Consider the following 22,587-nt stretch of genomic DNA (forward strand, 5'->3'; position numbering starts at 1 on the left):
TGGTGGAGACAACTCCATTTGTTTTGCTGTCATTCATCATCCATGGAGCACAGATTACAGATGGATGGGAGAAATATTTTACTATTTCATTTTAATATGTCCCCAACAACCCAAAACTTGGGATGCTGATTGTGTCATAGCTTCTGTGTCCTTGTAGTCACCTGGACTCCCCCCACTTACCCTCCCTCAACTCTCCCTGTCTGTATATCTAATCCCCCTTTCTTTTCCCATCTCAGGCTCCTCCTGGGTTGAAGAAGAATCTGCTGAGGACGTATGAGTCATGGACTCCTGAGCAGATCAGTAAAGGTTGTCAATTCTTTCCTCTTCTCTTCTCTTCTCTTCTCTTCTCTTCTCTTCTCTTTTTCTTTCCCTTTCTCCTTCTCTTTCTCTTCTCTTCTCTTCTCTTCTCTTCTCTTTTTCTTTTTCTTTCTCTTTCTCTTTTTCTTTCCCTTTCTCCTTCTCTTTCTCTTTCTCTTCTCTTCTCTTCTCTTCTCTTTTTCTTTCTCTTTTTCTTTCCCTTTCTCCTTCTCTTTTGCTTTCTCTTTCTCTTTCTCTTTCTCTTTCTCTTCTCTTTTCTTTCTCTTTCTCGTTCTCTTTCTCTTCTCTTCTCTTCTCTTCTCCAGTTCATCCCACATCTCAATGTATCTTCTTTGTCAGTCAGTTTTGAGATTTCTAAAAAGCAGAAACAGCTAAGCATCCCCTAAGTTTCAAGAACTCTAACAGAAAACAGTGTGTTGATGAATAATTACAAATAAGTAACTTCTCTTACTGATTGTAAAACAAAGACACTGTGATAATTGATTGATTATTGTCATTAGTCGGGTTGTGACATGCTGTCGATTGTTTGTATTTAGGAGGCGTCCTGGCCAGAGCTCAGTCTCTGTTCTGTCTGGCCTGGTTCCATGCTGTCTGCCAAGAGAGACGCAACTACATACCACAGGTAAAATACACCAACACACCAATATGAACCAAACTGGTCATAGCTCTACAGTTTCATCTCAGGACAATAAATCCAAACTATGCTGTAGGTTTAAAGGAGGAAAGGAACATTTGAAGCAGAACCAAAATCCACAAAAAAACAATCAAATCAGCTCCTTTTCTTGAACTGTACTGCTACTGGATTACGTAGAACTTCAACCTGAATGCTATGAGCATTAGCTGCTGTCATACGTACTTACTTTTGTACATATGCATTATATCAAAAAGAATGACAATGCGCTTAAATATCGTGCTGAAGCTTCTTGGTATTTTTACATGTAAGCTGTATTTAGTCACATGTGCAGTACATGATCTTGCTGGTAACACCCAGGTAAATAATTGTGGAAGTTAATTTTGATGTTCATTGTATAAATCTATACATATACAGTACATTTGAGTGCAGTGGCCCATCAGGTTCCTGGTTCTGACAAAAATTCTAAAATGATATTCAGTTTCGTGTCTTTTCACAGCACAGTAAAAGTCACAGTCTGTATGTTTGGACATCTACTGAAAGGGTAAAGGAAAAAGTACCTCTTACTCTTCGCATCAATGATCTTTGTCCTAACTGACCAGCATAAAAAACGAGTTTCCTCATTATGTTGTGCCACTGAAAGAATTATTGGTGCGCGTACGTGTGTGTACGTGTGTGTATGGCTATGTTTGTGTGTGTGCAACTGTAAATCTAAGCTTTTGCAGTTATTTTGCCTGCTCGGCAACATGTAAGAACAGGGACTATCTAAAAACTGAGTTATCTCCATGTTAAAACCATTATCAGAGCTCACCACTCTGTATGACAGCAGGATTTTCAACCTGCTTTGGACTGTGGCTGTCCAGAACAACAGTAAACACAGCATGACATATTGTACTAACGAGTTTGTTTAGACATAATGTATCTCCTTATTTTAGTAAGTCAGTGTGGTGCTGCCTTCATATTGTGCAGTGAGTAACAGAAGCATGGAAGGGTTTGTTTGAATGTTTTCTAAACAAAGTGGTACTTTACAGAACTGCCTTATGATGTCCAGCGTATTATATAGTTAGCGAGCACTCACTTCTACCAAATACAAACGGACACATTGTCTTTAGGCAAACATTGACATCTGATATCCACTCGTAGCTTGTCCCCTCAAAATCTAGAAAAAACACATAATCACATTTTTCTTTCTCGCCATGTGTTCATACAACATAACCTCTAGGAAGTATAGACTGTATATAAGATGAGCAGTTCCCGAAAGTGAAGCCAAATCATTGTGATTGCTTCCTGGTGGCTGGCTGCAGTATAGGTCATTAACCCCTGCCTCCTCCATGTTAGTGGATGGGCCATGGACTAAACTAAAAAAGTCAAAGTACACGTAATATCAGTGCTGTTTTGCTTGTCATTGAGCATCGTTAGAAAGAGATATGGACACATTTTTACACAGGCGATAGAAGATGTGGTTGCACCTGTAATTACTTGCTTCTTGCTGCTGTTTGCTGTGTCATGTTTTCTCTTGTCAACTTTAACAGCTCCTTTTACAAGCATGCCAGTGTGTGGCAGAGTCTTATGCTGCACTGGGACTCATTTGTGTGTGTGTGTGTGTGTGTGTGTGTGTGTGTGTGTGTGTGTGTGTGTGTGTGTGTGTGTGTGTGTGTGTGTGTGTGTGTGTGTGTGTGTGTGTGTGTGTGTGTGTGTGTGTGTGTGTGTGTGTGTGTACAGCAGTGATGCCATGGAGCGGTCAAATTGTCTAATCGAGTTATAAGAAATGTTTGCAGTTACAGCAGGAAATTTTTTTCCGGGGGGGTGCTTACCAACAAACAATCAGAACCCTCCCAGTAAACCAGAGAACCCAAGGCAGAACTGTAGCATAGAACATGTATTTCTAATTAAATTGCTTCAACTTATGTACTCTAGTTTCTTCTCTCGCTGTCTCTCCTATGTCCTCAGGCTCTGTCCCAATGCTCTCCCTTAATCATTGCCCCCACTTCAGAGTTGTTTTTCGAGAAAAATAAATAAAAATGTATTGCCCAACAGGACAATGTAGACCCACATAACATACAGCATTTAGGTGTCTTGTAAATCTCACAGGGGTCTGTGGTCCTGTTCTTCCTTCTCTATATTCTCTCTGCTTACTTCTCTGTCCCCTAATTTTTATTTGACCAGTATCCCTCCCGACCACCATCTCTCTTTCTTTTTCTTTCTCTTAATCACTGAATGTCTGGTAAGTGTTGTCATTTGCGATTGTAATGTGGTGTCTGTTCGAAAAACATGATCGTCTCATTACTGAAACAGTCACAGCTCCTTTCATCCACCATTACTCACTCCTTTCCTCGCTTCATCCACTGTCCTCCATCCAATTTCTAATTTATTCTCTCCGTGTTGTCATACTTTTTGTATGCCTGTGTAAAAAAAACTTAATTTAAAGGTTCAGACCTGGAATTACTGTTACATTCATCCTGAGTGATCGAATCACCAGTGGTCAGCACTAAGTACAGGCACAAACACAAGGATGCGTTTCAGTTTCGCTGCTGACTAGATGCAGTAAAGATTGTGACTGTGAATGGTAATTAGTTGGTAATATGCAGTAGGCTTCACTCTACAGCTAGTAGAGTTTTCCCCTTCTAAACAGTATACAGGTACCTTTACCCTCTCAGGTCTGTGTACTCCAAGATAAACTGTTTTCAGACATGCACTGAGTTCTGGATATTCACCTGTAATAACCTGGAGGGGCTGTGTTCGAGAACGCAAATTTTCAAGTGAGAGGCCCTGGACATTCTCTGGATGTCAAAGTGAGACCATGTGAGAATACAGGAGGATAATGTCAAGAAAATTCAAATAGATCAAGTAGGCGCATTGACATTCCTGACATGTGATGATGCTACACTGAATACAACAATACAAATTTATGGTGATAAGGGATGACCTTGTCAATGTGCTCTGAACAAAAACACGTGACTTCATAAGCGCGCATATGTGAAAGACAGTTCGGAGAAAGTCCGGACCCAAAGGCCTCACAACAGCTAAAGAAAAAATTGCAAACATGGTTTAAGGTTCATTTAAGGCTTCACTTATACCATTGTTATAAGGTTGACAAGAAATGGAGGTGAAGGAAGAACTCTGAAGATTCTGAACGCCATCTGTAACTCGGTGGTTTTCAAACTCTAAAAATAACACTCATGCCAGCAGTGACATGAATGTATTGTAATTGTATTTATTTCCCCTCCTCTCTGCTTTTGCCAGGGTTGGACTAAGTTCTATGAGTTTTCCATGTCGGACCTCCGCGCTGGATTTGAGATCATTGACAGTCTTTTTGAAGGTAAGAGAGCTGGTAACTGATCCCAATGCAGTGGACAGACCTGCTCAGTAGTTTATCTCAACACCACACACATGGTAATGAAAAGTGGAATCTGTGGAGTTGTCAATCATTAACCTCTTATATGAACACCACCCGTGATAGAGCATGACCTGAAAAAGTCAGCATTTGCATTTCAATGCCTGTTGTATATACGTGCCCACGTACCCTCTGTTCTGTCTCCTTTCCTTTCTGAGTATGCATGTGTGCATGTTAGCACAGCTGTTCTGTCATTACACATGATTATAGCTTTCTACGTGTACCTGTGTTGTCTTGGTACTTCCAAGGTGGTAAATCCTTCCAGTGGGAGTTTGTCCACGGCCTGCTGGAGAGTGCCATCTACGGCGGACGCATCGACAACCCCTCTGACCTCCGCATCCTACGTTCTTACCTGGAGCAGTTCTTCTCAGCACGACTCCTCTCATCCTCCCTCTCAGCTGCTCAGAGGAAGAGCAGCGGAGGAATGCGCTTCCTTCCCCCTCAGATCAGCCTCCCAGCTTCTTGCAGCATATTGGTAGGTTGTCAGGATGACATAGTGGCGTAACACACAGTTAGAAAGCAACGAACCTTATTAAGCGTTGCAGGCAGAGGTGTCGTAGGGCTCCTAAACATGTTAGAGGAATTAATTCGAGATACAGAGCAAAAAACAAGCACTACTCTCTTGTTATACTGAATAGTTAAGGTGCAATGTCATGTATGCACACCCTAATAGTCCCAAGTGCATTGGCAAAAAGGAAAAAACAATGGTAATCAATTAAAGCTCCCCATCGACTGGATTTAGTGTTTGTGTTTTGCATTGTATCGAAATTTCATTAGCCTGTCTTGTGTTAGCTTCATTTTAAGTTAGTTTATAAAGTAGCAACTACAAATATATGTGATTTTTTTCCTCGATTTGTGTTGCTTTTGTATTGTTGTGCATATAGTTTATATTCTGTGAATGTAGCTTAGTATAGACTTAACAAATATGTGGGCATATATACCTACAACAGTTTATCAGATGCCTGGTCATTTGAAGTCCCATTAAGAGTATGTTAGCATACTGCACAGCCACTGAGAGATCATTTTTTAAATAAGCCAAAAAGAAAATCTATATTTTGGAATTGTAGTCTTTTTTTGTGCCAAGTGAATGTTTTTACAAAATAAGGATCTAACAACACAACTAATTAAAGACAATACCAAACTACCTGCAGGTCTGTAGCAGATTTTGCATGGAAATGTAACACTGTTGTAGGGTTGTCTATTGTCTGAGAACCATGACATCATATTTACATCTCCCTTTCACTCTTACTCTTCGTATCTATGTTACGAGACCTAAACATCTCTGTGTGTGACCTGCATGTGTCTGTGTGTCTTCTCAGGACTACCGCAGCATGATAGAGCATCTCCCAGAGGACGACAGACCTGCATTCTTTGGTCTGCCTGCCAACATAGAGAGATCTTCCCAAAGAATCATCAGCTCCCAGGTGCAACTGCACACACACACACACACACACACACACACACACACACCTGCACAAATCTTGATGATTCACTCAGCTCGTACTGACACACACACACATACAGTGACAGTGACAATGGACACATCTGTAAAGTCAGACTGGTTCAAAACAACATCATTTGACCTTTTCGAACAGTGCAAATAGAGCAGGGAAGTGAGATTTGGTCACAAGAGTCACATTCAGGATGCATTTTGAAACCTGGTGTGATCAGAGCTGATCAGATATTTCAGAACAGATGTTAATAACAGGTCAGAATAAGGCCTATTAAGTTATACTGACTGACCCTGTGTATCAGCAAGTGAAGCTGCCCTCTACACACACTGGTGTTCTCCAATTTATAAAGCTTTAAACAGAGCTCCACTAATTGAGTCAGGTCAAACAAGCAGTTCCTGCCAAAACTGAAGTCTCAGTCTTTTACTCTGGCAGCCATTCTGTGTCAATTCAACTCCTAAATACTCGAATTATAGAAGTGATTATTCTACCAGATTACAGTTGAAACCTGTTGCTACACTCTATGACATTATCTTTGTGTGTCTGTGTGTTTGTGTTGGACTGTGTGACTTTATACATATGTGTGCGTGTATCCTTTAAACAAACCCACATAGCCACAGTCATGTTGCCAGCAGTCCCCTCCATTCTGGAGACATGAAAGCAGTTTATTGTAGGGTCAGGACTTCAATTTAAGGTTAAAGCATTATACCAGGCAGACATCCGTTTCAATTTACTTCACTACGAACTAAAATTCACCTTGCAGAGACGTGAAGGCAGGTTCAGATGGGTAATCCATCACAGTGGAGATCATGTCTGCTTTTATCGTTGTCAAGGTTGTATTATTATTGTCAATATGTGGTGTTGCGTCAATCGATTTTAAAATGTGTAGACTGCAGCAGTAATATATCTTACAGTACAGTGCAATGTTCAACAGTCTGCCGAAAATGAAAAAGATGATCTGTTTAGAGACTGTTATTGGTAAAGAGGTTGTGGTTAGATGTGTAGGTTAGAGAGGATTTCTAAACATGGATTTGTTTAAATGGGGCACGTGTAACCTCCAGGATTTATACACAGATCAGCTATAACAAGAAAACCAGTTACCTGTTTCAATGTATCTGAATAGTATATATTCATATGAGTGTCATATAAAATGAAGAAGAGAATTATAGATGCCCCTTCTACATATTAGGTTTCAATCAGAACACAGAATCGGGGTTATGCGCAAGAAAGTTGAGGGGCCGTGGATTAGAGGCAGGGAAACTAAGTTAAGCAACGTAGTATCAATACTGTGTGTGTGTGTGTGTGCGTGTGCGTGCGCGCGCGCGCGTGTGTGTGTGTGTGTGTGTGCGAGTTTGTGTTGATGACCACTGCAGATTCTGATGAAACTCAACGCAACAGTCTCACACATATGTCAAATGTGTTCAGTCAATGCCATGGTTGTGTGTGTGTGTGTGTGTGTTTGTGTTGTCATGTGTTTTTGTGTGGGCGTGTAAGAGAGAGATTGCAACAAAAGAAATGGATCGAAGGTATAAACACAATATGGAAGAGGAACAGGATGAAAAGTAAAAGGCGGCTGACTGCTCTGCTCAGTTATTGAAACCAACCTCTTGTTTGTCTCTAGCATGATTCACACTCGATGTAACACACAGTATTTACTGAATAACAAGAGCAAAATCACTGCTTTCATAATAGAGCTGCTCACGGAACTAAAAATAAGGTGGTCGTTTTGTGTTGTATGTGTTTTGCTGTGTAATTATCATCAGCAACCATACAGAACATTACAGCTTGTGTGTGTAGTCCCTGTGTGGGTGTTAATGCATTTTTGTCCATTCATATTGTCAGTGTGGTCGACTGATCACAGGAACCACCAACCTAGTGTCATCCACACAACTCCCACAAATGTCCGTGTGTGTCTCTCCTCCTATCTCCCCCATATGTCATTGTCTCTTTCTCCCCCGGACTGTCATTTGTCATTCACTTTCATGCTCTTTCTTTCTCTCTCTCTCTGTCACCCCCCATTTCCCCCCTTCATGGCCTTCTCTCTCCCCAAAGGCTGTTTGTGGGTTGGGCACTTAACCACAGTGGGATAATCACTGGTTTTGGTGGATGTCATTTAAAAATATATGATGAGTTTATTGATGGGGCAGAATGGTCTGAAATATAAAGAGAGGATTCTCTTGCACTAACAGACTCACTAGCTGTGCCTTTACTCAGGGGCTGCATCCTTCAGAGGCTGCGATTGAAGAACGATAGTATCACAGTGGCACGACTAGACTGTCTCCTCTAAATGTGGCCAACAAATGTGTTGTTCCACCTCGTGAAACCCAGGCTCCAACGGTAGGATCTCTCTCGGGCCAACCTATCCCAGGATTGATTGCGCTTCTTTGACGAACCGAGGAAATGGCGCTGGCAAGCGTCGAGACATCCAATCCTTAAGTATCAGACCTAAGCAACCGAACAGCTAATGGTACACGTGTTAAAAAAGGGGCATTCAAACTTTCTCGTCGTGTTGGAACTTCAGCTCTGTTACTTTGTGACAGTACTAAGGGCGGGACAAGTGTAGGACATGTGATCAGAGAAATCCTCTGTAGACCATCCCATCTCATTTTGGCCCAGCCCTCGTGTTCTAAGGGGCCGCATAGAAGGAGGCAGCCCCTGAATTGGGACACAGCTAATGTCATGATGATGAGATTGTGATTAGAGATGAGTGACATGAGCATGTAGTAGAAAAGTAGAAACTCAAAAGTGGAAATCTATCATTGGCATTTTATCATAAGGTAAGTCAATAAGCAATTGCTCAACCATAAAGTGTATTTTGAATAAATCTCTCATTGTGCTTATATTCAGTTCATATATTTTGGTATAGTAGCATCAATATTCTGCTCAGTAGCGCCCACTAGCTCATGTGGTAGCGCAGGCGGCCCACATAGCCTCCTGCAGCGGTTGCCGGTTCAGTTCCCGCCTCGCCCTTTCCTGCGAATCTTCCTCGCTTTCTCTCCCTATTTCATGCTTATCCTATATCCATAATGGCAAAATGCTCTGTAGTTGTTTTCATTGAACATCATCTTGACTAAGACCATGTGAAATATTCCTCTGATTAAAAACTCTGATCCACAGTCCTGGATTACACTGATTTAAAGTAAAAGCTTCACCTCATTTGACTGCACCCAGTCAGATTAAAACGGACTTCCTTGCACAGAGACATTGTCTGGTAACATTTCACTTTCCAGTCGGGTATGACAGTAAATGCAGCCTCTGCCTGTTCGTCGCTGGTTGAGATAAGAATAAATCTTAATATCTTTTAAATACATTTGAACCCCAATGTATTTCAAATCACCATCTCAGCTGCTCCCATTTATTCATCAGGATGAAGTTCTAGATTAGCTATCTGTTTTTATCCTTCCCTCCCCCTTTCTTTCTTCCTCTCGCTCTCTCTCTCTCTTCCATAAAAACCTGCATACATTTACTTACACACACACACACACACACACACACACACACACACACACACACACACACACACACACACACACACACACACACACACACACACACACAAAGTGTCCCTGCCCTCCTGAGCAGGGAAGATAAAGCAGGTGTTAGTAAAGAGTTCTCCTGGACCGAATGAAAGCCATTTATCAGACACTTTGCCTCCCGCACAACATACACACACACAGAGTCACACACAACTGCACAAACGCACACACTCACTGTGTCTAGATAAAAGCTAAGCATGTTTGATAAGGTGTGTAAGGTGCTGATAGGAGATGTGTTTGGGTTCTGGACCTTTTTACACTAATATTTCCAGACCTGAAACAGTGAGAGAGTGTAGCCACCAGATATGTAGATATTTGTTATCAGGGTTTCCAGAGCTAATAGTAATTTTTTTGTATAACTTTTTTTTGTGTTTGGGTAAAATTTGCTAAAATTTGTAAAAGTGCGTATTTATTCCATTTAATTATTTTTTACAGAAGACATAAGATTTCACAGAAGTGTGATGTTGCAAATGTATCTTTTTATGATAATCCCTGTCTTAATTATATGAAGCAAGTTGTCAACAATATGGACATCTAGATTTATTTTGGGGCAACTTTTTACCAGTATGCATGCAACAGACACATTTATTCTTTTTGTCTATAACACTTTTGTTTAGTTGGACAATTTGCTTTTGTTTATATCTGATTTTCTTCACAGGTGATTTCCCAGCTGCGTGTCCTGAGCCGCCCAGTAGCAACTGGGTCCAAGTTTGACAGGGAACTCTGGTCGAATGGACTTTCACCTGTCCTCAACTTATGGAAGAAAATCAACCAGGTCAGTTCTTTATTTTTTCTGTTTATTTTTTTTTTACTCTTTCTTTCTCTAAGATGAGAGATCACAAACTGTTCTTACATTTATGTAAATTCTGCAGACCACTCTCCAAAGCTTTCTCTATCAATTTGAACTGCATTTCATCATGTTCTGTTATAAAGGTCTCCTGGTGTCTCCTCCATGACTCTTGACCTCATGCCATGAAATTAGAATTGGAATCACAGGAACGCAGTGTTAAGATTCCTGGAGATCAAATCCATTAACTGATGCGGTCAAAACCTCAAACTCTATCATGTCAATCCTAAATGTGGGGCTGGGTGATATGACCAAAAATGTAATCAAGATAAAAGGTTCATATCAGTTGATATCGATAATAATCGTGATATATGTCACATTTATATTTCTGTTAGGTTTAAAGTTTTTTCTGAGTGAAGGTGGAGGTTTTTAACAATGACCAACATTTGATAAACAGCAAAACATTTCACAAATCTGAGGTACATCAACGATGCTAATGCATAAGCAATACATCGATTTATTTTGGACTTTTGGTATATTGCTATTAATTTAAATTATATTGTGATAATTAATGATATTATTTAATTGTCCTGTAGCCCTGCCTGATAGATTGATTAAACTGCTATAAAGATCTCTCTGTGTCAAGATTGCTGGAGATCATATATTCATTTCTCTCTTCTCTTTGCTTTTGCTGTCCAAATCTCTAATATTTGCTAAATACCTACGTATTCTCAGCCATTTGGTCATACAACTCACACTACCTGAGTGTTTACACTTGAATAGGAGGAAAAACACTGTTCGATTTTCCCTCCTCTTTACTTCTTTGTATTCTTTGATAGTTCCACACGAGTCTTTATTTGTTTTCAAAATCATGTTTTTACATTGCCCGTGCAGCAGCAACTAATCTAAATTAAATGCTGTGAAAGCTAATTGGAAATTAGTAGAGTCTAATTGAGCACGCTGTACGATAGCCACCGGCTTGCTCGGGCCACGTAGCTCTACCATGTGTGGTTGCCTGGAGACCAGCACCTTTCAAATCAAAAGGACATCTACCTCTACATTAAATAATTTAGCCACCATATTCCTGTTGCCTTACTCTGCCGCTCTTATATTCACTCTCATGCTGTAAATTACGAACCTTCTTGCTCTCCCTTCCCTCTCTCATGTGTGCCTATTCCTCTCTTTCTCTCTCCCCCTCTCTGACTTATATTCTCCGTCCCTCGCAGGCACAGTTTTATTTCCTGTTTACTGAAAGGGGAATGATTGAATGATTAATGGTTTTCACTGTATCACCAGCTAGCTCTCCCATAGATCACAATCCATGTCTGGCTGCTTTCAATTAACGGGCCCTTTGTTGTCAGTGAACTCCTTGTTGGACTTTCAGTGGATATTTGTTGCCAGAATGTGGAGCTTGAGCTCTCGTGTTTGTGCATGTTCATCATGAGTGTATGATGGTTAATGTTCATGTCAGTGCACATCTGTATGATTGTGTACCATAGACTGTATATAGAGATGGATGGCGGGTCTCCATATCCTCCTACTATCGAGAAATGAAGGCAAAATATCTAGGAAACGAATGCTGACATTTTGCACATTTGGAGCCAGAGTCTGCGCGGTAGTGATCGTGGGAATGGAGCTGTGGTAGTGAGTTCCCTTTGAAACACAAGTTTGACCAATCTCGGGTCAGTCTCATCTCTTCAATGACATTTCACCCTGTTTTAATCGCATCTGATCGCTAATTATTACCGATCTTATCGGGGAAATAAACACTTGAACAAACAACAGTGTGATAACAACTAAAATTACAGAAACCATCCCTGAGAAACAATTTGATGTTTACTTTGACTTTTTAGTTTGTTCCATGTCCCATCCACTAACATGAAGGAGGAGGGTCTATGACCTCTACTGCAGCCAGCCACCAGGTGGCGATCAAAATGGTTTTCTTTTACCTCTGGGGAGCAGTCATACTATCCATTTTTATATACAGTCTGTGATACTGTATACACTGTGTGTGTGTGTGTGTGTGTGTGTGTGTGTGTGTGTGTGTGTGTGTGTGTGTGTGTGTGTGTGTGTGTGTGTGTGTGTGTGTGTGTGTGTGACTTGGTGTATTTTTTTGGATGCATTTGCATGTGTGTATGTGTGTATACACTGTGTGTATGTAGAAATTATTGTCTTTATTTTGGTAAATCTGTATTCAGTCTGGATGGAGGCGAGACTCATGAGACAGCGGAAAGTGTTTATTTGGCTGTTTAGTCACATTTTTGAATAGAGACAATAGCGGAGCCGTAGACAAGCTGAATAACACCCCAGCAGCTTTTTTTTTACGTCTTATTCATCTCTCACTTTCCATTGTCTCCACTCCTCTATCCAACACACCCTCCATTCCTCTCCCCCTCCTTCCTCCTTTGCCGCTTGCTGAGCATTTGTGTGGGAAAACAAAATAGGGTGCGAGTACAGAGTGCGATATCTGCAACATAATACAACAGAATATCTACATTTGTGTTCCTCTGTTTTCATAAACACTTGGTGTACCTTCAGTAGATTTCTGTGGTAACTAATGTTAACAAATTGTCCTCTTGGTTTACTCTGGAGACAGAGAGAAACAGTTTCCTGTTTGGTTACATCTTCTTGTTGTGAAAGGACCAAGTACAGTATTTATGTTTCTTGAGTAAAAGAAATGTTCTCCCTTATTAAAATTCAGTGTCAGTCTGGTAAGATTACGTATTTTTACATGACAGTTTCATATCTCTCGCTGGCCCACTCTATCCATCATTATACAGTATCTATCCACTGTGTGGTCATGGTGCTAATGTGCTCTCTGTCCATTGACCTTCTATCAGGGCTCTACACTGATCCATCAGAAGGTGGCGCCGCCTGCGGAGGGTCATGGGTCACCAGTCTTGTCATTCATCGCTCTGGAGCAGTTCAATGCTATCCGCTTAGTCCAGGTTTGCTAAAAATACATATTCTTTAGATTTGTATGATTGTATAATTTTGAATTATAAAAATGATATTATAAAAAGTTAATTATCTGTGGGTTGTGCTCACTTACCATTTGTGGCTGTCATCAAATATAATAGTGTGTACCTTGTTATATAAATGAGATAGATCTATAAAAATGGTAAGAATGATGGAAAGTGGGCTTTGCTTCATGAAGATGCATGAGATGAGTGTGAATCATAAAATTAGTGTGAAAAATAAAATTAAATCAGACATTTAGTCATAGGAACGACAACTCTGCAATCAAATGATTAATGACTCTGCAGCTACACATCCCCTCAAACTTTGCCATAGAATATGAAATAATATGCAAGTGTTTTCACAGAGTATCCACAAATCCCTGGCTGCACTGAGCAAGGTCATCAGAGGGACACAGCTGCTGACTCCTGAAGTCCAGAAACTGGCCACTGCCTTGCTCAATCAAGAGGTAAGAAGAGGGAGCCGCTGAAAATATAAACATGCTGCTTTGTGTTTGTGGTATATACAGTGGGAAACATTTAATATCAAATTGTGAATATAAAGTTAAACAGGGAGATTGACTTTCAACCACTTATTCACTGCCTTACTGTGTCCGTCTGCAAAATCAAAGAGCCAAAATGGAGGAAATATGTTGAATCACAAGTGACTTACAAGATGTTTCACATCATCATAAAACAATGATCAGATCTGTCTAATTTTAATCTCGCTAAAGAGGTGTGTGTAAAAGTTCACCTCACTGTATTAAGGTTGATTCCCCAGGTGCAGGCAAACATAGGCTTCAAAGAATTGACTTGTACATATCAGCAATCACGGTGCAATCACTTCACACACCTGGCATTCGAAGACGTCTCCTCAAGTGTCTCAATATTACGATACTGTGTTGTGGGTATTTTTACCCTGCTTCTTACCATGCTTCTTTTCATTTAACAAATATAAGCAAAACCAAAACATATAATGGACATTATATGCAAAATCTCAACTCAACCAAGGCCAAACATTCCTCTGAATAAGGACTATTCTGTGGATCTACACCAAATTCACCCATAGATCCTGATCTGCATAAATATATCAGATTTTTCTGGATCTGAAGTGTAAATGTACTGGATTATTCCCAGGCTCAGGCTCCATCCCTCCGCCATGTTTGGTGTAAATCAATTTTAGTAGTTTTTGAGTACGCATGCTGACAAATAAATCAACAAACAGACAGACAAGGGTGAAAACATAACCTGCTTGACCTATGTAACAGACAAATGCAGTTCACCAAAATGTAATCCACTATAATGTTTTAAATTAAAGAAAATTATTCATGTGTGAAACTAAAGAAAAACAGAAATAATTATGTTTTTACATAATAACACCACAACCATACAGTCACTCTAATCAACTCTATACCCACCACATTAAATCAGAACCCACGGTCACAGTGAACCCAGTGAACTCACATCAACCAAAGGAGATATAAAAAATGTATGATTTCCATATTTCTGCGTTAAGTGTCCATCTGTTATGAGTTTCCACAAATGAGGACACCTTGTAGTGCAGTATGGCTGACCTAGGTAACAGCCCAGTATATAAAACAGATGAGCTCTTATTTCCTCTTTCCCCCATTGAATTCATCTGATGAACCACTTCCCATAACCCAACGTAGTGAGCACAGCTTCTCTCCTTATGATCATTTCTAGGATCCATTTTAAAATATTCCCTCTGTCTGTTTCGGACTTAGTCAAAATGCTACATTTCAATGAGCTGTTTGATAATCAAGCAAATGTTTTTTTAGTTCAGTACGACATTAACATTTTATAAATTAAGATGATTAATTATGGTACATAAATATTAGTTCAGGCTGAAAATTTGCTTCTCCCAGATAATAAATATTTCTGCAAATCACAGTATGTAAAAAAGTATATTATTATTATATCATATCATTGGCTGAAAACATCATGTAACCCTGGAAAAAGCTGCAGCAGCTCTTATCTTTGATGATGCTTCTGTACATTTTGCCAAACCACCAAATCCTTAACACAAACTAAGTTCACTAGCAGCACAGTTTAAAAACGAATGACTTTTGTGGCCCTGATAGGCAAAGTTTTACATCAGTGTCAAAACGACGACACAAGAAGCCACTTTCTTCTCACTTAGAAAGAAGAGACCTCACAGTGACAAAGTGAAATGAAGTAATATAAATTTATCTTGACTCGGTTGGGAAAATAATTGTTTCGTATGAACTTTTGTATGAGTTTATCAGTGCTATGCTGTGAGACTCTTTATTTCCAACACTAATTAGCATTAGAATAGAGTAAAGCTCTTCTCTTGCCGAATGCTTCTGTGTGTCAGAACTCAACATTGCACATTTTATAATAATACCATTCTCCAGTATCCATCATAGCAGACATATTTTGAGCAATAATAAATATTATATAAATATTTGAACTTTTTAAATAAATAAATATGAATAGGTATTCTAAGGAGGACATTTTACTCAAGACTCATCAGACTCTTATATTTTCTTTTTAAACAGGCAGTTCAAAACCAGTATATCTCATATGTTCCGAGACTGTGGCAATTGTTGAAGACAACAATGTGAAATAACACTATTCCAATCCAGTCCAGATTTAAAATCCTGAAATGACAAACCAGAGCTCACTTTTCTCCCCGAACAAGAAATTAGGGGCTATCAGAGGGAAATCGTTAAAAGAATATTAGTTAACAAGAAGAACTTAATTAACAGTTTTAATTTTTATTTTACCAAAATTAATTACTTTTTTACATTTAAAATTTTTTTTTTTTAATTTATTGTATATTTGAAATGAGAGAAAGGGCATTAGTGGTACTCCATAGAACTGGAGTACTCCCTCCAGTTCAATGTGAAAACTCACATTAAATATTGTTAAAATATAATTGCATTATACTCATTTTGGTTTGACAGTCAGTGTGTATGTGTGTCAGACCTGTGTCTGTGATGCACGTAATATTTCAAAGTACATTGCACTGAATCATAATGCGACATTGTGATGTTCCTGGTACTTTGCTTGAGGAAAGTTTCTCTATCTGGACCACAGAATTTTAATGGTTTACTCCTGCTCTACCATTGAATCCCATACAGTCTGACATTTGTTCTCTAATGTAGATGACGCTGTGTATTTAAAACTTGATTACATATAGACATCTGCTGACATATATGACAACACGCGATTTAACCAAGCATTACTGATTAGCCTGGTTTCAATCAGAGAAGAGGAACAGAAAGAGCTGCTGATGTGATTTATACATTTGGAAAAATGAACCTCTTGGAGTTATAATATTGTAAAAGTGTGGCAGGCGCTGCTCTGGAGGGATCAGCTCCATTGCCCCTGTCCTCAACTGTGCAGTAAAAAATAATTAGATACTTGGAAACTACCCAAGCATCAGAGAGGTAAGCAGCGCCACATAACAGAAATAAATATCAGTACAGCCTTTAGTCAGTGGAAAGATCATTAATATGAAGACATGGTGACTGATGCAGGGATGGCTCTTTGATTAAAGGTTGAGCAATCTCTGGCGTCAGTGAACATTTTTGGGCCAATTGGATTAATTATATCACTAATGACTGTTTTTTCATGCAAACTGAGGATCAGAAGTAAGAAGTGGCCAGAGGAGTCTTGTTATCACAGAACCTTAGTTTGCCAGCAAACCATATTTGGTACTTGAAAAAATGAAGCAAGTTACCATGGCGATTATTTCAACCAGTTAAATGAGCTGCCGTACAAGATCACACACGTGTATGCCTCCTGATATTCTATGTGTAATTGGTATGAATTTACCAAAGACAAAACCTAAATATATTTTGGAACGAGTGTTCGCAGATGATATATCTACTCAGAAGCCCTAAAAGGTTTAGTTTTCATCAAATACAGCTGGAATTAGTAAAATACTTTCAAACTAAATATTAGTTTGAAACTGATATATTAATATTGTAATTGGTATATTTTCAATGGGTCCTCTGTCACTATTTCCTAAGTCATTGTTTTTGGGTCGCAATCCATCCATCCCATTCTTGTGAATAAGATATCTTAAAAAAATTCTTCATATTTTGGTACAAATGTTCTCTTGAACTCCTAAAGTGAATAGAATTTGGTGTTGAGAGGTCAAACACCTTGGTCACGGTGACCTCATAAAACACATTTTTGTCTCAACTCTGTCTTTAGGGAATCGCTTCAAATCTTGGGCTCAAAGATTAACTGATTAAATTTCAGTGGTTCAAGATCAAAGATCATGGTGACCTCATATGAGTCTGGAAGAAAAATGTTTGTAGACTAAAACTGCACTGGTTGGCGGAGGCATACAACTGCAGGGTGGTAATTCTAGAGATTTCTGTCATTATTAACTTGTCTAACCTATCATGAGTAGACATTGGTATTTCAACCATAGACATTTCAGCAACACAACATAAGCCTTCATATTTATCTCCTCACACACTAAAGTGTGACACACACACACAGCTGGAGACTGACTGAATGGTTGACTCACAGCTGAGAGACGTATCAATTCCCTATTAGTTTCATTATGACTTAAAACTTGAATATCACATCAAAATTCCCAATCTTTGGTCTCCCACTGTGTGCGCGTATAAGCGTGTGTGTGTGTGTGTGTGTCAAAGTGTGTGAAAGGCAACTCTTTGATCAGTGTTTAACAGAGAAAGCAACACGGACCAACTTTCTCCAGAGTTTGTCTCCTCGGGGTAGCGTTCTTTTGCCACCTACACACACAAATTGCATTTGTCACTTATGTCTGAGCGAGACCACAGTGTATGGTCTCCTAGGCTACGACACAGTACTGTGTTTAAATGTATTTATGGAAGGAGTCTGCAGGCTCCAGCGTTTCCATTGTTATCTGTGTGTTAGAGGGGACAGGAAACAAGGGTGGGGAAGGGGATGACATGCACCGTTGGTAGGGGTCAAGTTGAGGTCACATGTTATGCACATTCCACACTTCACTATCAGGGCATCACTTAATTACCTCTACCAAGGAGGTTATGTTCTCATCAGCCTTTGATGGTTTGTTACTTAGCAAGATTACACAAAATTCACTGAACCAATCTGCATGGAAGTTTGTGGGGGAGTGGAACATGACCCAAGGAAGAACTGATTACATTTAAGAGTAGATCTAAATAAATGGAAAGATTTTATTTTCACTTTCTCTGCAGAATTGCCCACAGACATCATTCAATCTATGAATCATTGAATTCTTGTCACTTGTGGGTATACGGGCAACTGCAGGTGAAACCATGAGGTCTGACTGTTTGCGTGGACAGTACAAACTTTATGGACAATTGCAGGAGAGCAAATACAAATAACACTGCAAATGGTTCTGCTCACAGCACACAGGAATAATGAGTACATGGCGGGCTGCCATATTCTCGATAATTTATGGGAAACACTGCTTGTATAGGGCGAGATAGGGTATTTACCTCGGTTCAAGAATTGAAGAACCATTTAGGTTTCGTGACTGTGTGTAAAAATGAATTAGCCAAGGCACAAATCTGGCAGCAGTAAAAATGTAGTAACTTTTTAAACAGACATTAGCTACTTTCCTTTAAAGTAGTTGTCCTGCTCACTGTGGCTCTCTGGGAATGTTACTACACAGCAGCCCGACTAAAGCACCTCGCTAACCGAATGTCAACAGTGAAAATAACAGGGTTTATTTACTTTCTTGCTGACACTTTTATTTTTGGGCTTTGTGTTTCTCCATAATGGCTCTCAATATATTTTATTCCCGTTCTTTTTGTGCCTGTTTCTGTTTCAGTGTCCTTCAACATGGCAGAACAAATGGGAGGGACCAGAGGAGCCAATGCCGTACCTCAGAGCTGTGGTAACACGGGCTGTCGCCATTCAGGTACATTCAGGGACTGACATTCACACAGGCCTGCTTTTATCAGGCATCTCCACCCAAACAAAAATATTGTGAAATATCTGTTCACTTGCAGCAACTACATTTCTGCACTTTTAGTGGTTGTTACAAAACCCAGACGCCCTTGGGAAGAAGCTTTAAGAAAAGTTTTCTAATCAGCATTAGTATCCTGATTGAGGGATCCATTTAAATCCTTCATGCATTTATATCCTACTGAGAGCCTTGTCCACTACTAGTGATAAATATTACAGCGTTTTATAGTATAAAATTCTCTGAATAGGACCTTTCACCTCAGATGTCTTAAAACATCCTGCATTTGCCACGGACTACAGATTTTGCAGTATAGAATGACGTTGATTACTTCAAAGTTATGGCTCAGATTGAAATTATTAAAAAGGGATTTAGGCAATGTGGTTACTAAAACTATGGCTTAAAAATTATAATGTTTATAAAAGCACTTCATAAATAAAATCATGAGGCTCTGGGAAGTACCAGCCTTTGGCTAGTGCCAGGAAACAAAGGCTCTGGCTGAAACGACTTTCTGTCTCCTCTCCACTGTGTCTGACTGTACGCCTACCTCAGTATGCTCTGGCAGACCACAACACACACACACACACACACACACACACACACACACACACACACACACACACACCCACACACACATTCAGAAATTATTTATTTATTAGTGAATTTGAGGCATTTCATTATTTGTGTGGGCGAGCCACACTCTGTCTGCCTTCCTGCCTACACATCTGTTTGTGCGTATTTCTCCCGTCTGTCTTCACTCGCTCCTCTCTCTGTCTGCCAGCCTACCTGTTTACCTGCTCTCCATCTGTCCTCATGTGTGTGTCTCTCTGGAGGCTGCACTGTCCTTAACTGTCTGCTCAGTACTGAGTGATATCTCTGTTAGCAGTGTGTCTGTGTCCTGTAAGCTAATCAGCCTAATAAAGGCGGAGTCGGCCAGAGCTGCTGCTGTGTGGAGCTGCTGAAGAGAAAAAAGGAAAAGAAAACAGCTAACAGTGCAGCACTGCACCCAGAAGTGCAGGACGACCTTGAAAACACTCAAATGCTCTCACACATACAGTAATGCAAGTAAACACTATGCATACCTACACACACACCAGCCAAATATCTTTCTCTGTGCATGATGGTGTGTGCACACTCACATCTGCCTACAACTCTGTGCCTCTGTGTGTGTGAGTTTGGGTTTTCATCTGTGCGTATTATTTCCTTGGTATAATGTTAAACCCAATTTATGCATAAAGCCAGTGCCGACTGACACTGTTCTAAAAACGACTCCATTTAAAGAAGAGGTTGGAGCAGATGTTTTCTCACTCTGCCTTTATTTGTCAGCAATTTTCTTCAGCTGACCTCCAAATCCCTCTAGTTTCTATGGTGATTCAGACAAAACTACACATTCAAATAATAACGGCAAAAAAGGGCCCAGGAAAGAACTAGACCTCAATCTTAGGTAAAGTCTTGTGGCTTAAATATGCCTACATCTGTCTTAGTATTGTCAGCTGCAAGTGTCACCAGGGCCCATCAGTTGTGGTGCCCCAGAGAAAAAGAAAAAAGTACAAAATAATAGCAGATTTCTTTGTGAGTTATTTCACCTGAAGTCGTGAGCTGTTTTTATTAAAACTAACTCGTTTCTGAAGTGACACAGATAGAGGCTGTGCACCTGTTCAAAGCAGATGTTGCTGAATAAGGAAACATGGATCAGCACTAAGAGACATAGAGGGCTCCTGTCCAGAGTCATTCAGATTCACTCCTCATGTTTGTGTTCTCTGCTTCTGCACCAGTGATGGTAGGTTTTGGGTTTTCTGTCCGTCCCATTTTGTACAAGTTATGTCAAGAACACTATTAGGAAATTTCTTCAAATGTAGCACAAACGGTCGCTTGGACTTGAAGATGAACTGATTAGAATTTAGTGTTAAAAGGTCAATGCCACTATCAACCTCATGTTCTTGTTCCAAATCAGGAACGCCCATAGGGAGTGTGTGTGTGTGTGTGTGTGTGTGTGTGTGTGTGTGTGTGTGTGTGTGTGTGTGTGTGTGTGTGTGTGTGTGTGTGTGTGTGTGTGTGTGTGTGTGTGTGTGTGTGTGTGTGTGTGTGTGTGTGTGTGTGTGTGTGTGTGTGCGCACAAATATGCTGAACTCCATTAGGACATAATTGGGATTGCAGTGTTATCAGCTTGTTGACGTGGTGATAAAAGGACGAGAGGAAATTAAACAGTTGCTACATTTTATTGGCTTTAAGTTTTGCTTGCAGAATAAGTAGCTCTTTTCTTAATCTCTCATTTACAAATACACACTGACTCAGAAATCAGCACTGACATATCACATTCTCTACGTAAGTTTAAAGAGGTAAATACAGCACAAACATTAGCTATGTGTATTTTCTGTAACCAAACAGAGTTAAGTCTTTGTGTCAGATGAGGAAAATTGTGTTTATTCTGATTATCTTTAACTGACCCTCTAAATGTTCCACCTGACTCCTGCGTAAAACTGACTTAATTCCCAATTTCTGTGTTATATTTGAGTGCTTATTTTCTTTTGGTACAATAATTTGTGTTTCTGTCTGTGTACGTTTGTCCGTGCAGAGTTGGGTGGAGCGTGCAGGTCGACAAGCTCTTCTTTCAGACACCTTGGATCTGTCTGAGCTCTTCCACCCTGATACCTTCCTCAATGCCCTGAGACAGGAAACAGCCAGGTAACACTGAAACTGCAGGCGTTACTGTGCATGTGAGTCTGAACACACTTTGGAGAAGTAAAGAGCATGAATGCTGAAGTTAACCACATCTTTTTGGTTTTTAGGTCCATGGGTTGTTCAATGGATAGTTTGGTGTTTGTCTCCACATGGAGGAGTCCCATTGCACAGGCCAAACTGCAAGTGAAGGTACAATTACCACTCAAGCCACAGATCATGTACTGCTGCTATGTCACTGCAAAATACTGACACTTTAAAAAAGACGGACTGGAACTGAAGCCGTTTTCAGACATGACCTCTGAAGATCTTCAACCTGTGTTACTTTTCTTTTTCATCCTGAGATATTTGATTTGTTTTTGTGTTTATAATTTCTTTTAATTTCTGCGTGTTAGAAACGTAATCACCCCCCTCATTCGCGCAGGGTGAATCCTGCAGAGGATCTCCTGCAGTGTTCTCACATCAGCTCCTCCGAAGTTTCTGTGAACCTTTTACTAGGAAGCTGGCCAGAGAAAGTCTTCAGAAATTCCGGAGGCTCTAAGTCGGACATTTGCGTTCTCACACACTCCCCTCAGGAGGATCTCCGGAGGTCTGAAAGCAGCTTGAGTGATGAATATAATGTAACTAGAATAGCACTCAGCAGAGTGCATACCTCTGCCAAGGCCTAACAGTCCCCTCATGAAACCACAGTTAAATCCAGATTTTTATTCCACACACTCATAAATGTCTTTTAAAAATGCCGGACTTTTTTCATCAAGGTCCATGAGTAATGAGTATTGAAAAAAGGTAAAGAAAGTGTGGGGGGGGATTCTTGATCTGCACCAAAATTAGAGTCTGTCTTTGACAGCTGTAATCTCTGCTCCCTCGTTGCTTTTTGATCCATTTGACAGACAGAA

General features: G+C 40.0%; 1 protein-coding gene across 3 annotated transcripts in view; it reads left to right on the forward strand.

Moving 5' to 3' along the window:
* The window catches only part of LOC117773202 (cytoplasmic dynein 2 heavy chain 1), a 105,074-nt gene that overhangs the window by 80,268 nt on the left and 2,219 nt on the right, over nt 1–22,587 (forward strand). For all 3 annotated transcript variants that reach the window (XM_034604918.1, XM_034604920.1, XM_034604919.1), the window contains 11 exons: nt 237–306; nt 855–940; nt 4,193–4,268; nt 4,592–4,818; nt 5,663–5,767; nt 9,989–10,105; nt 12,958–13,065; nt 13,443–13,544; nt 18,878–18,967; nt 21,588–21,697; nt 21,802–21,883. In XM_034604918.1, the coding sequence (XP_034460809.1) occupies nt 237–306; nt 855–940; nt 4,193–4,268; nt 4,592–4,818; nt 5,663–5,767; nt 9,989–10,105; nt 12,958–13,065; nt 13,443–13,544; nt 18,878–18,967; nt 21,588–21,697; nt 21,802–21,883 (1,173 nt within the window). The remainder of the gene's footprint in view (nt 1–236; nt 307–854; nt 941–4,192; nt 4,269–4,591; nt 4,819–5,662; nt 5,768–9,988; nt 10,106–12,957; nt 13,066–13,442; nt 13,545–18,877; nt 18,968–21,587; nt 21,698–21,801; nt 21,884–22,587) is intronic.

This window comes from Hippoglossus hippoglossus, chromosome 13 (assembly GCF_009819705.1).
Source record: "Hippoglossus hippoglossus isolate fHipHip1 chromosome 13, fHipHip1.pri, whole genome shotgun sequence".
NCBI classification, from domain to species: domain Eukaryota; kingdom Metazoa; phylum Chordata; class Actinopteri; order Pleuronectiformes; family Pleuronectidae; genus Hippoglossus; species Hippoglossus hippoglossus.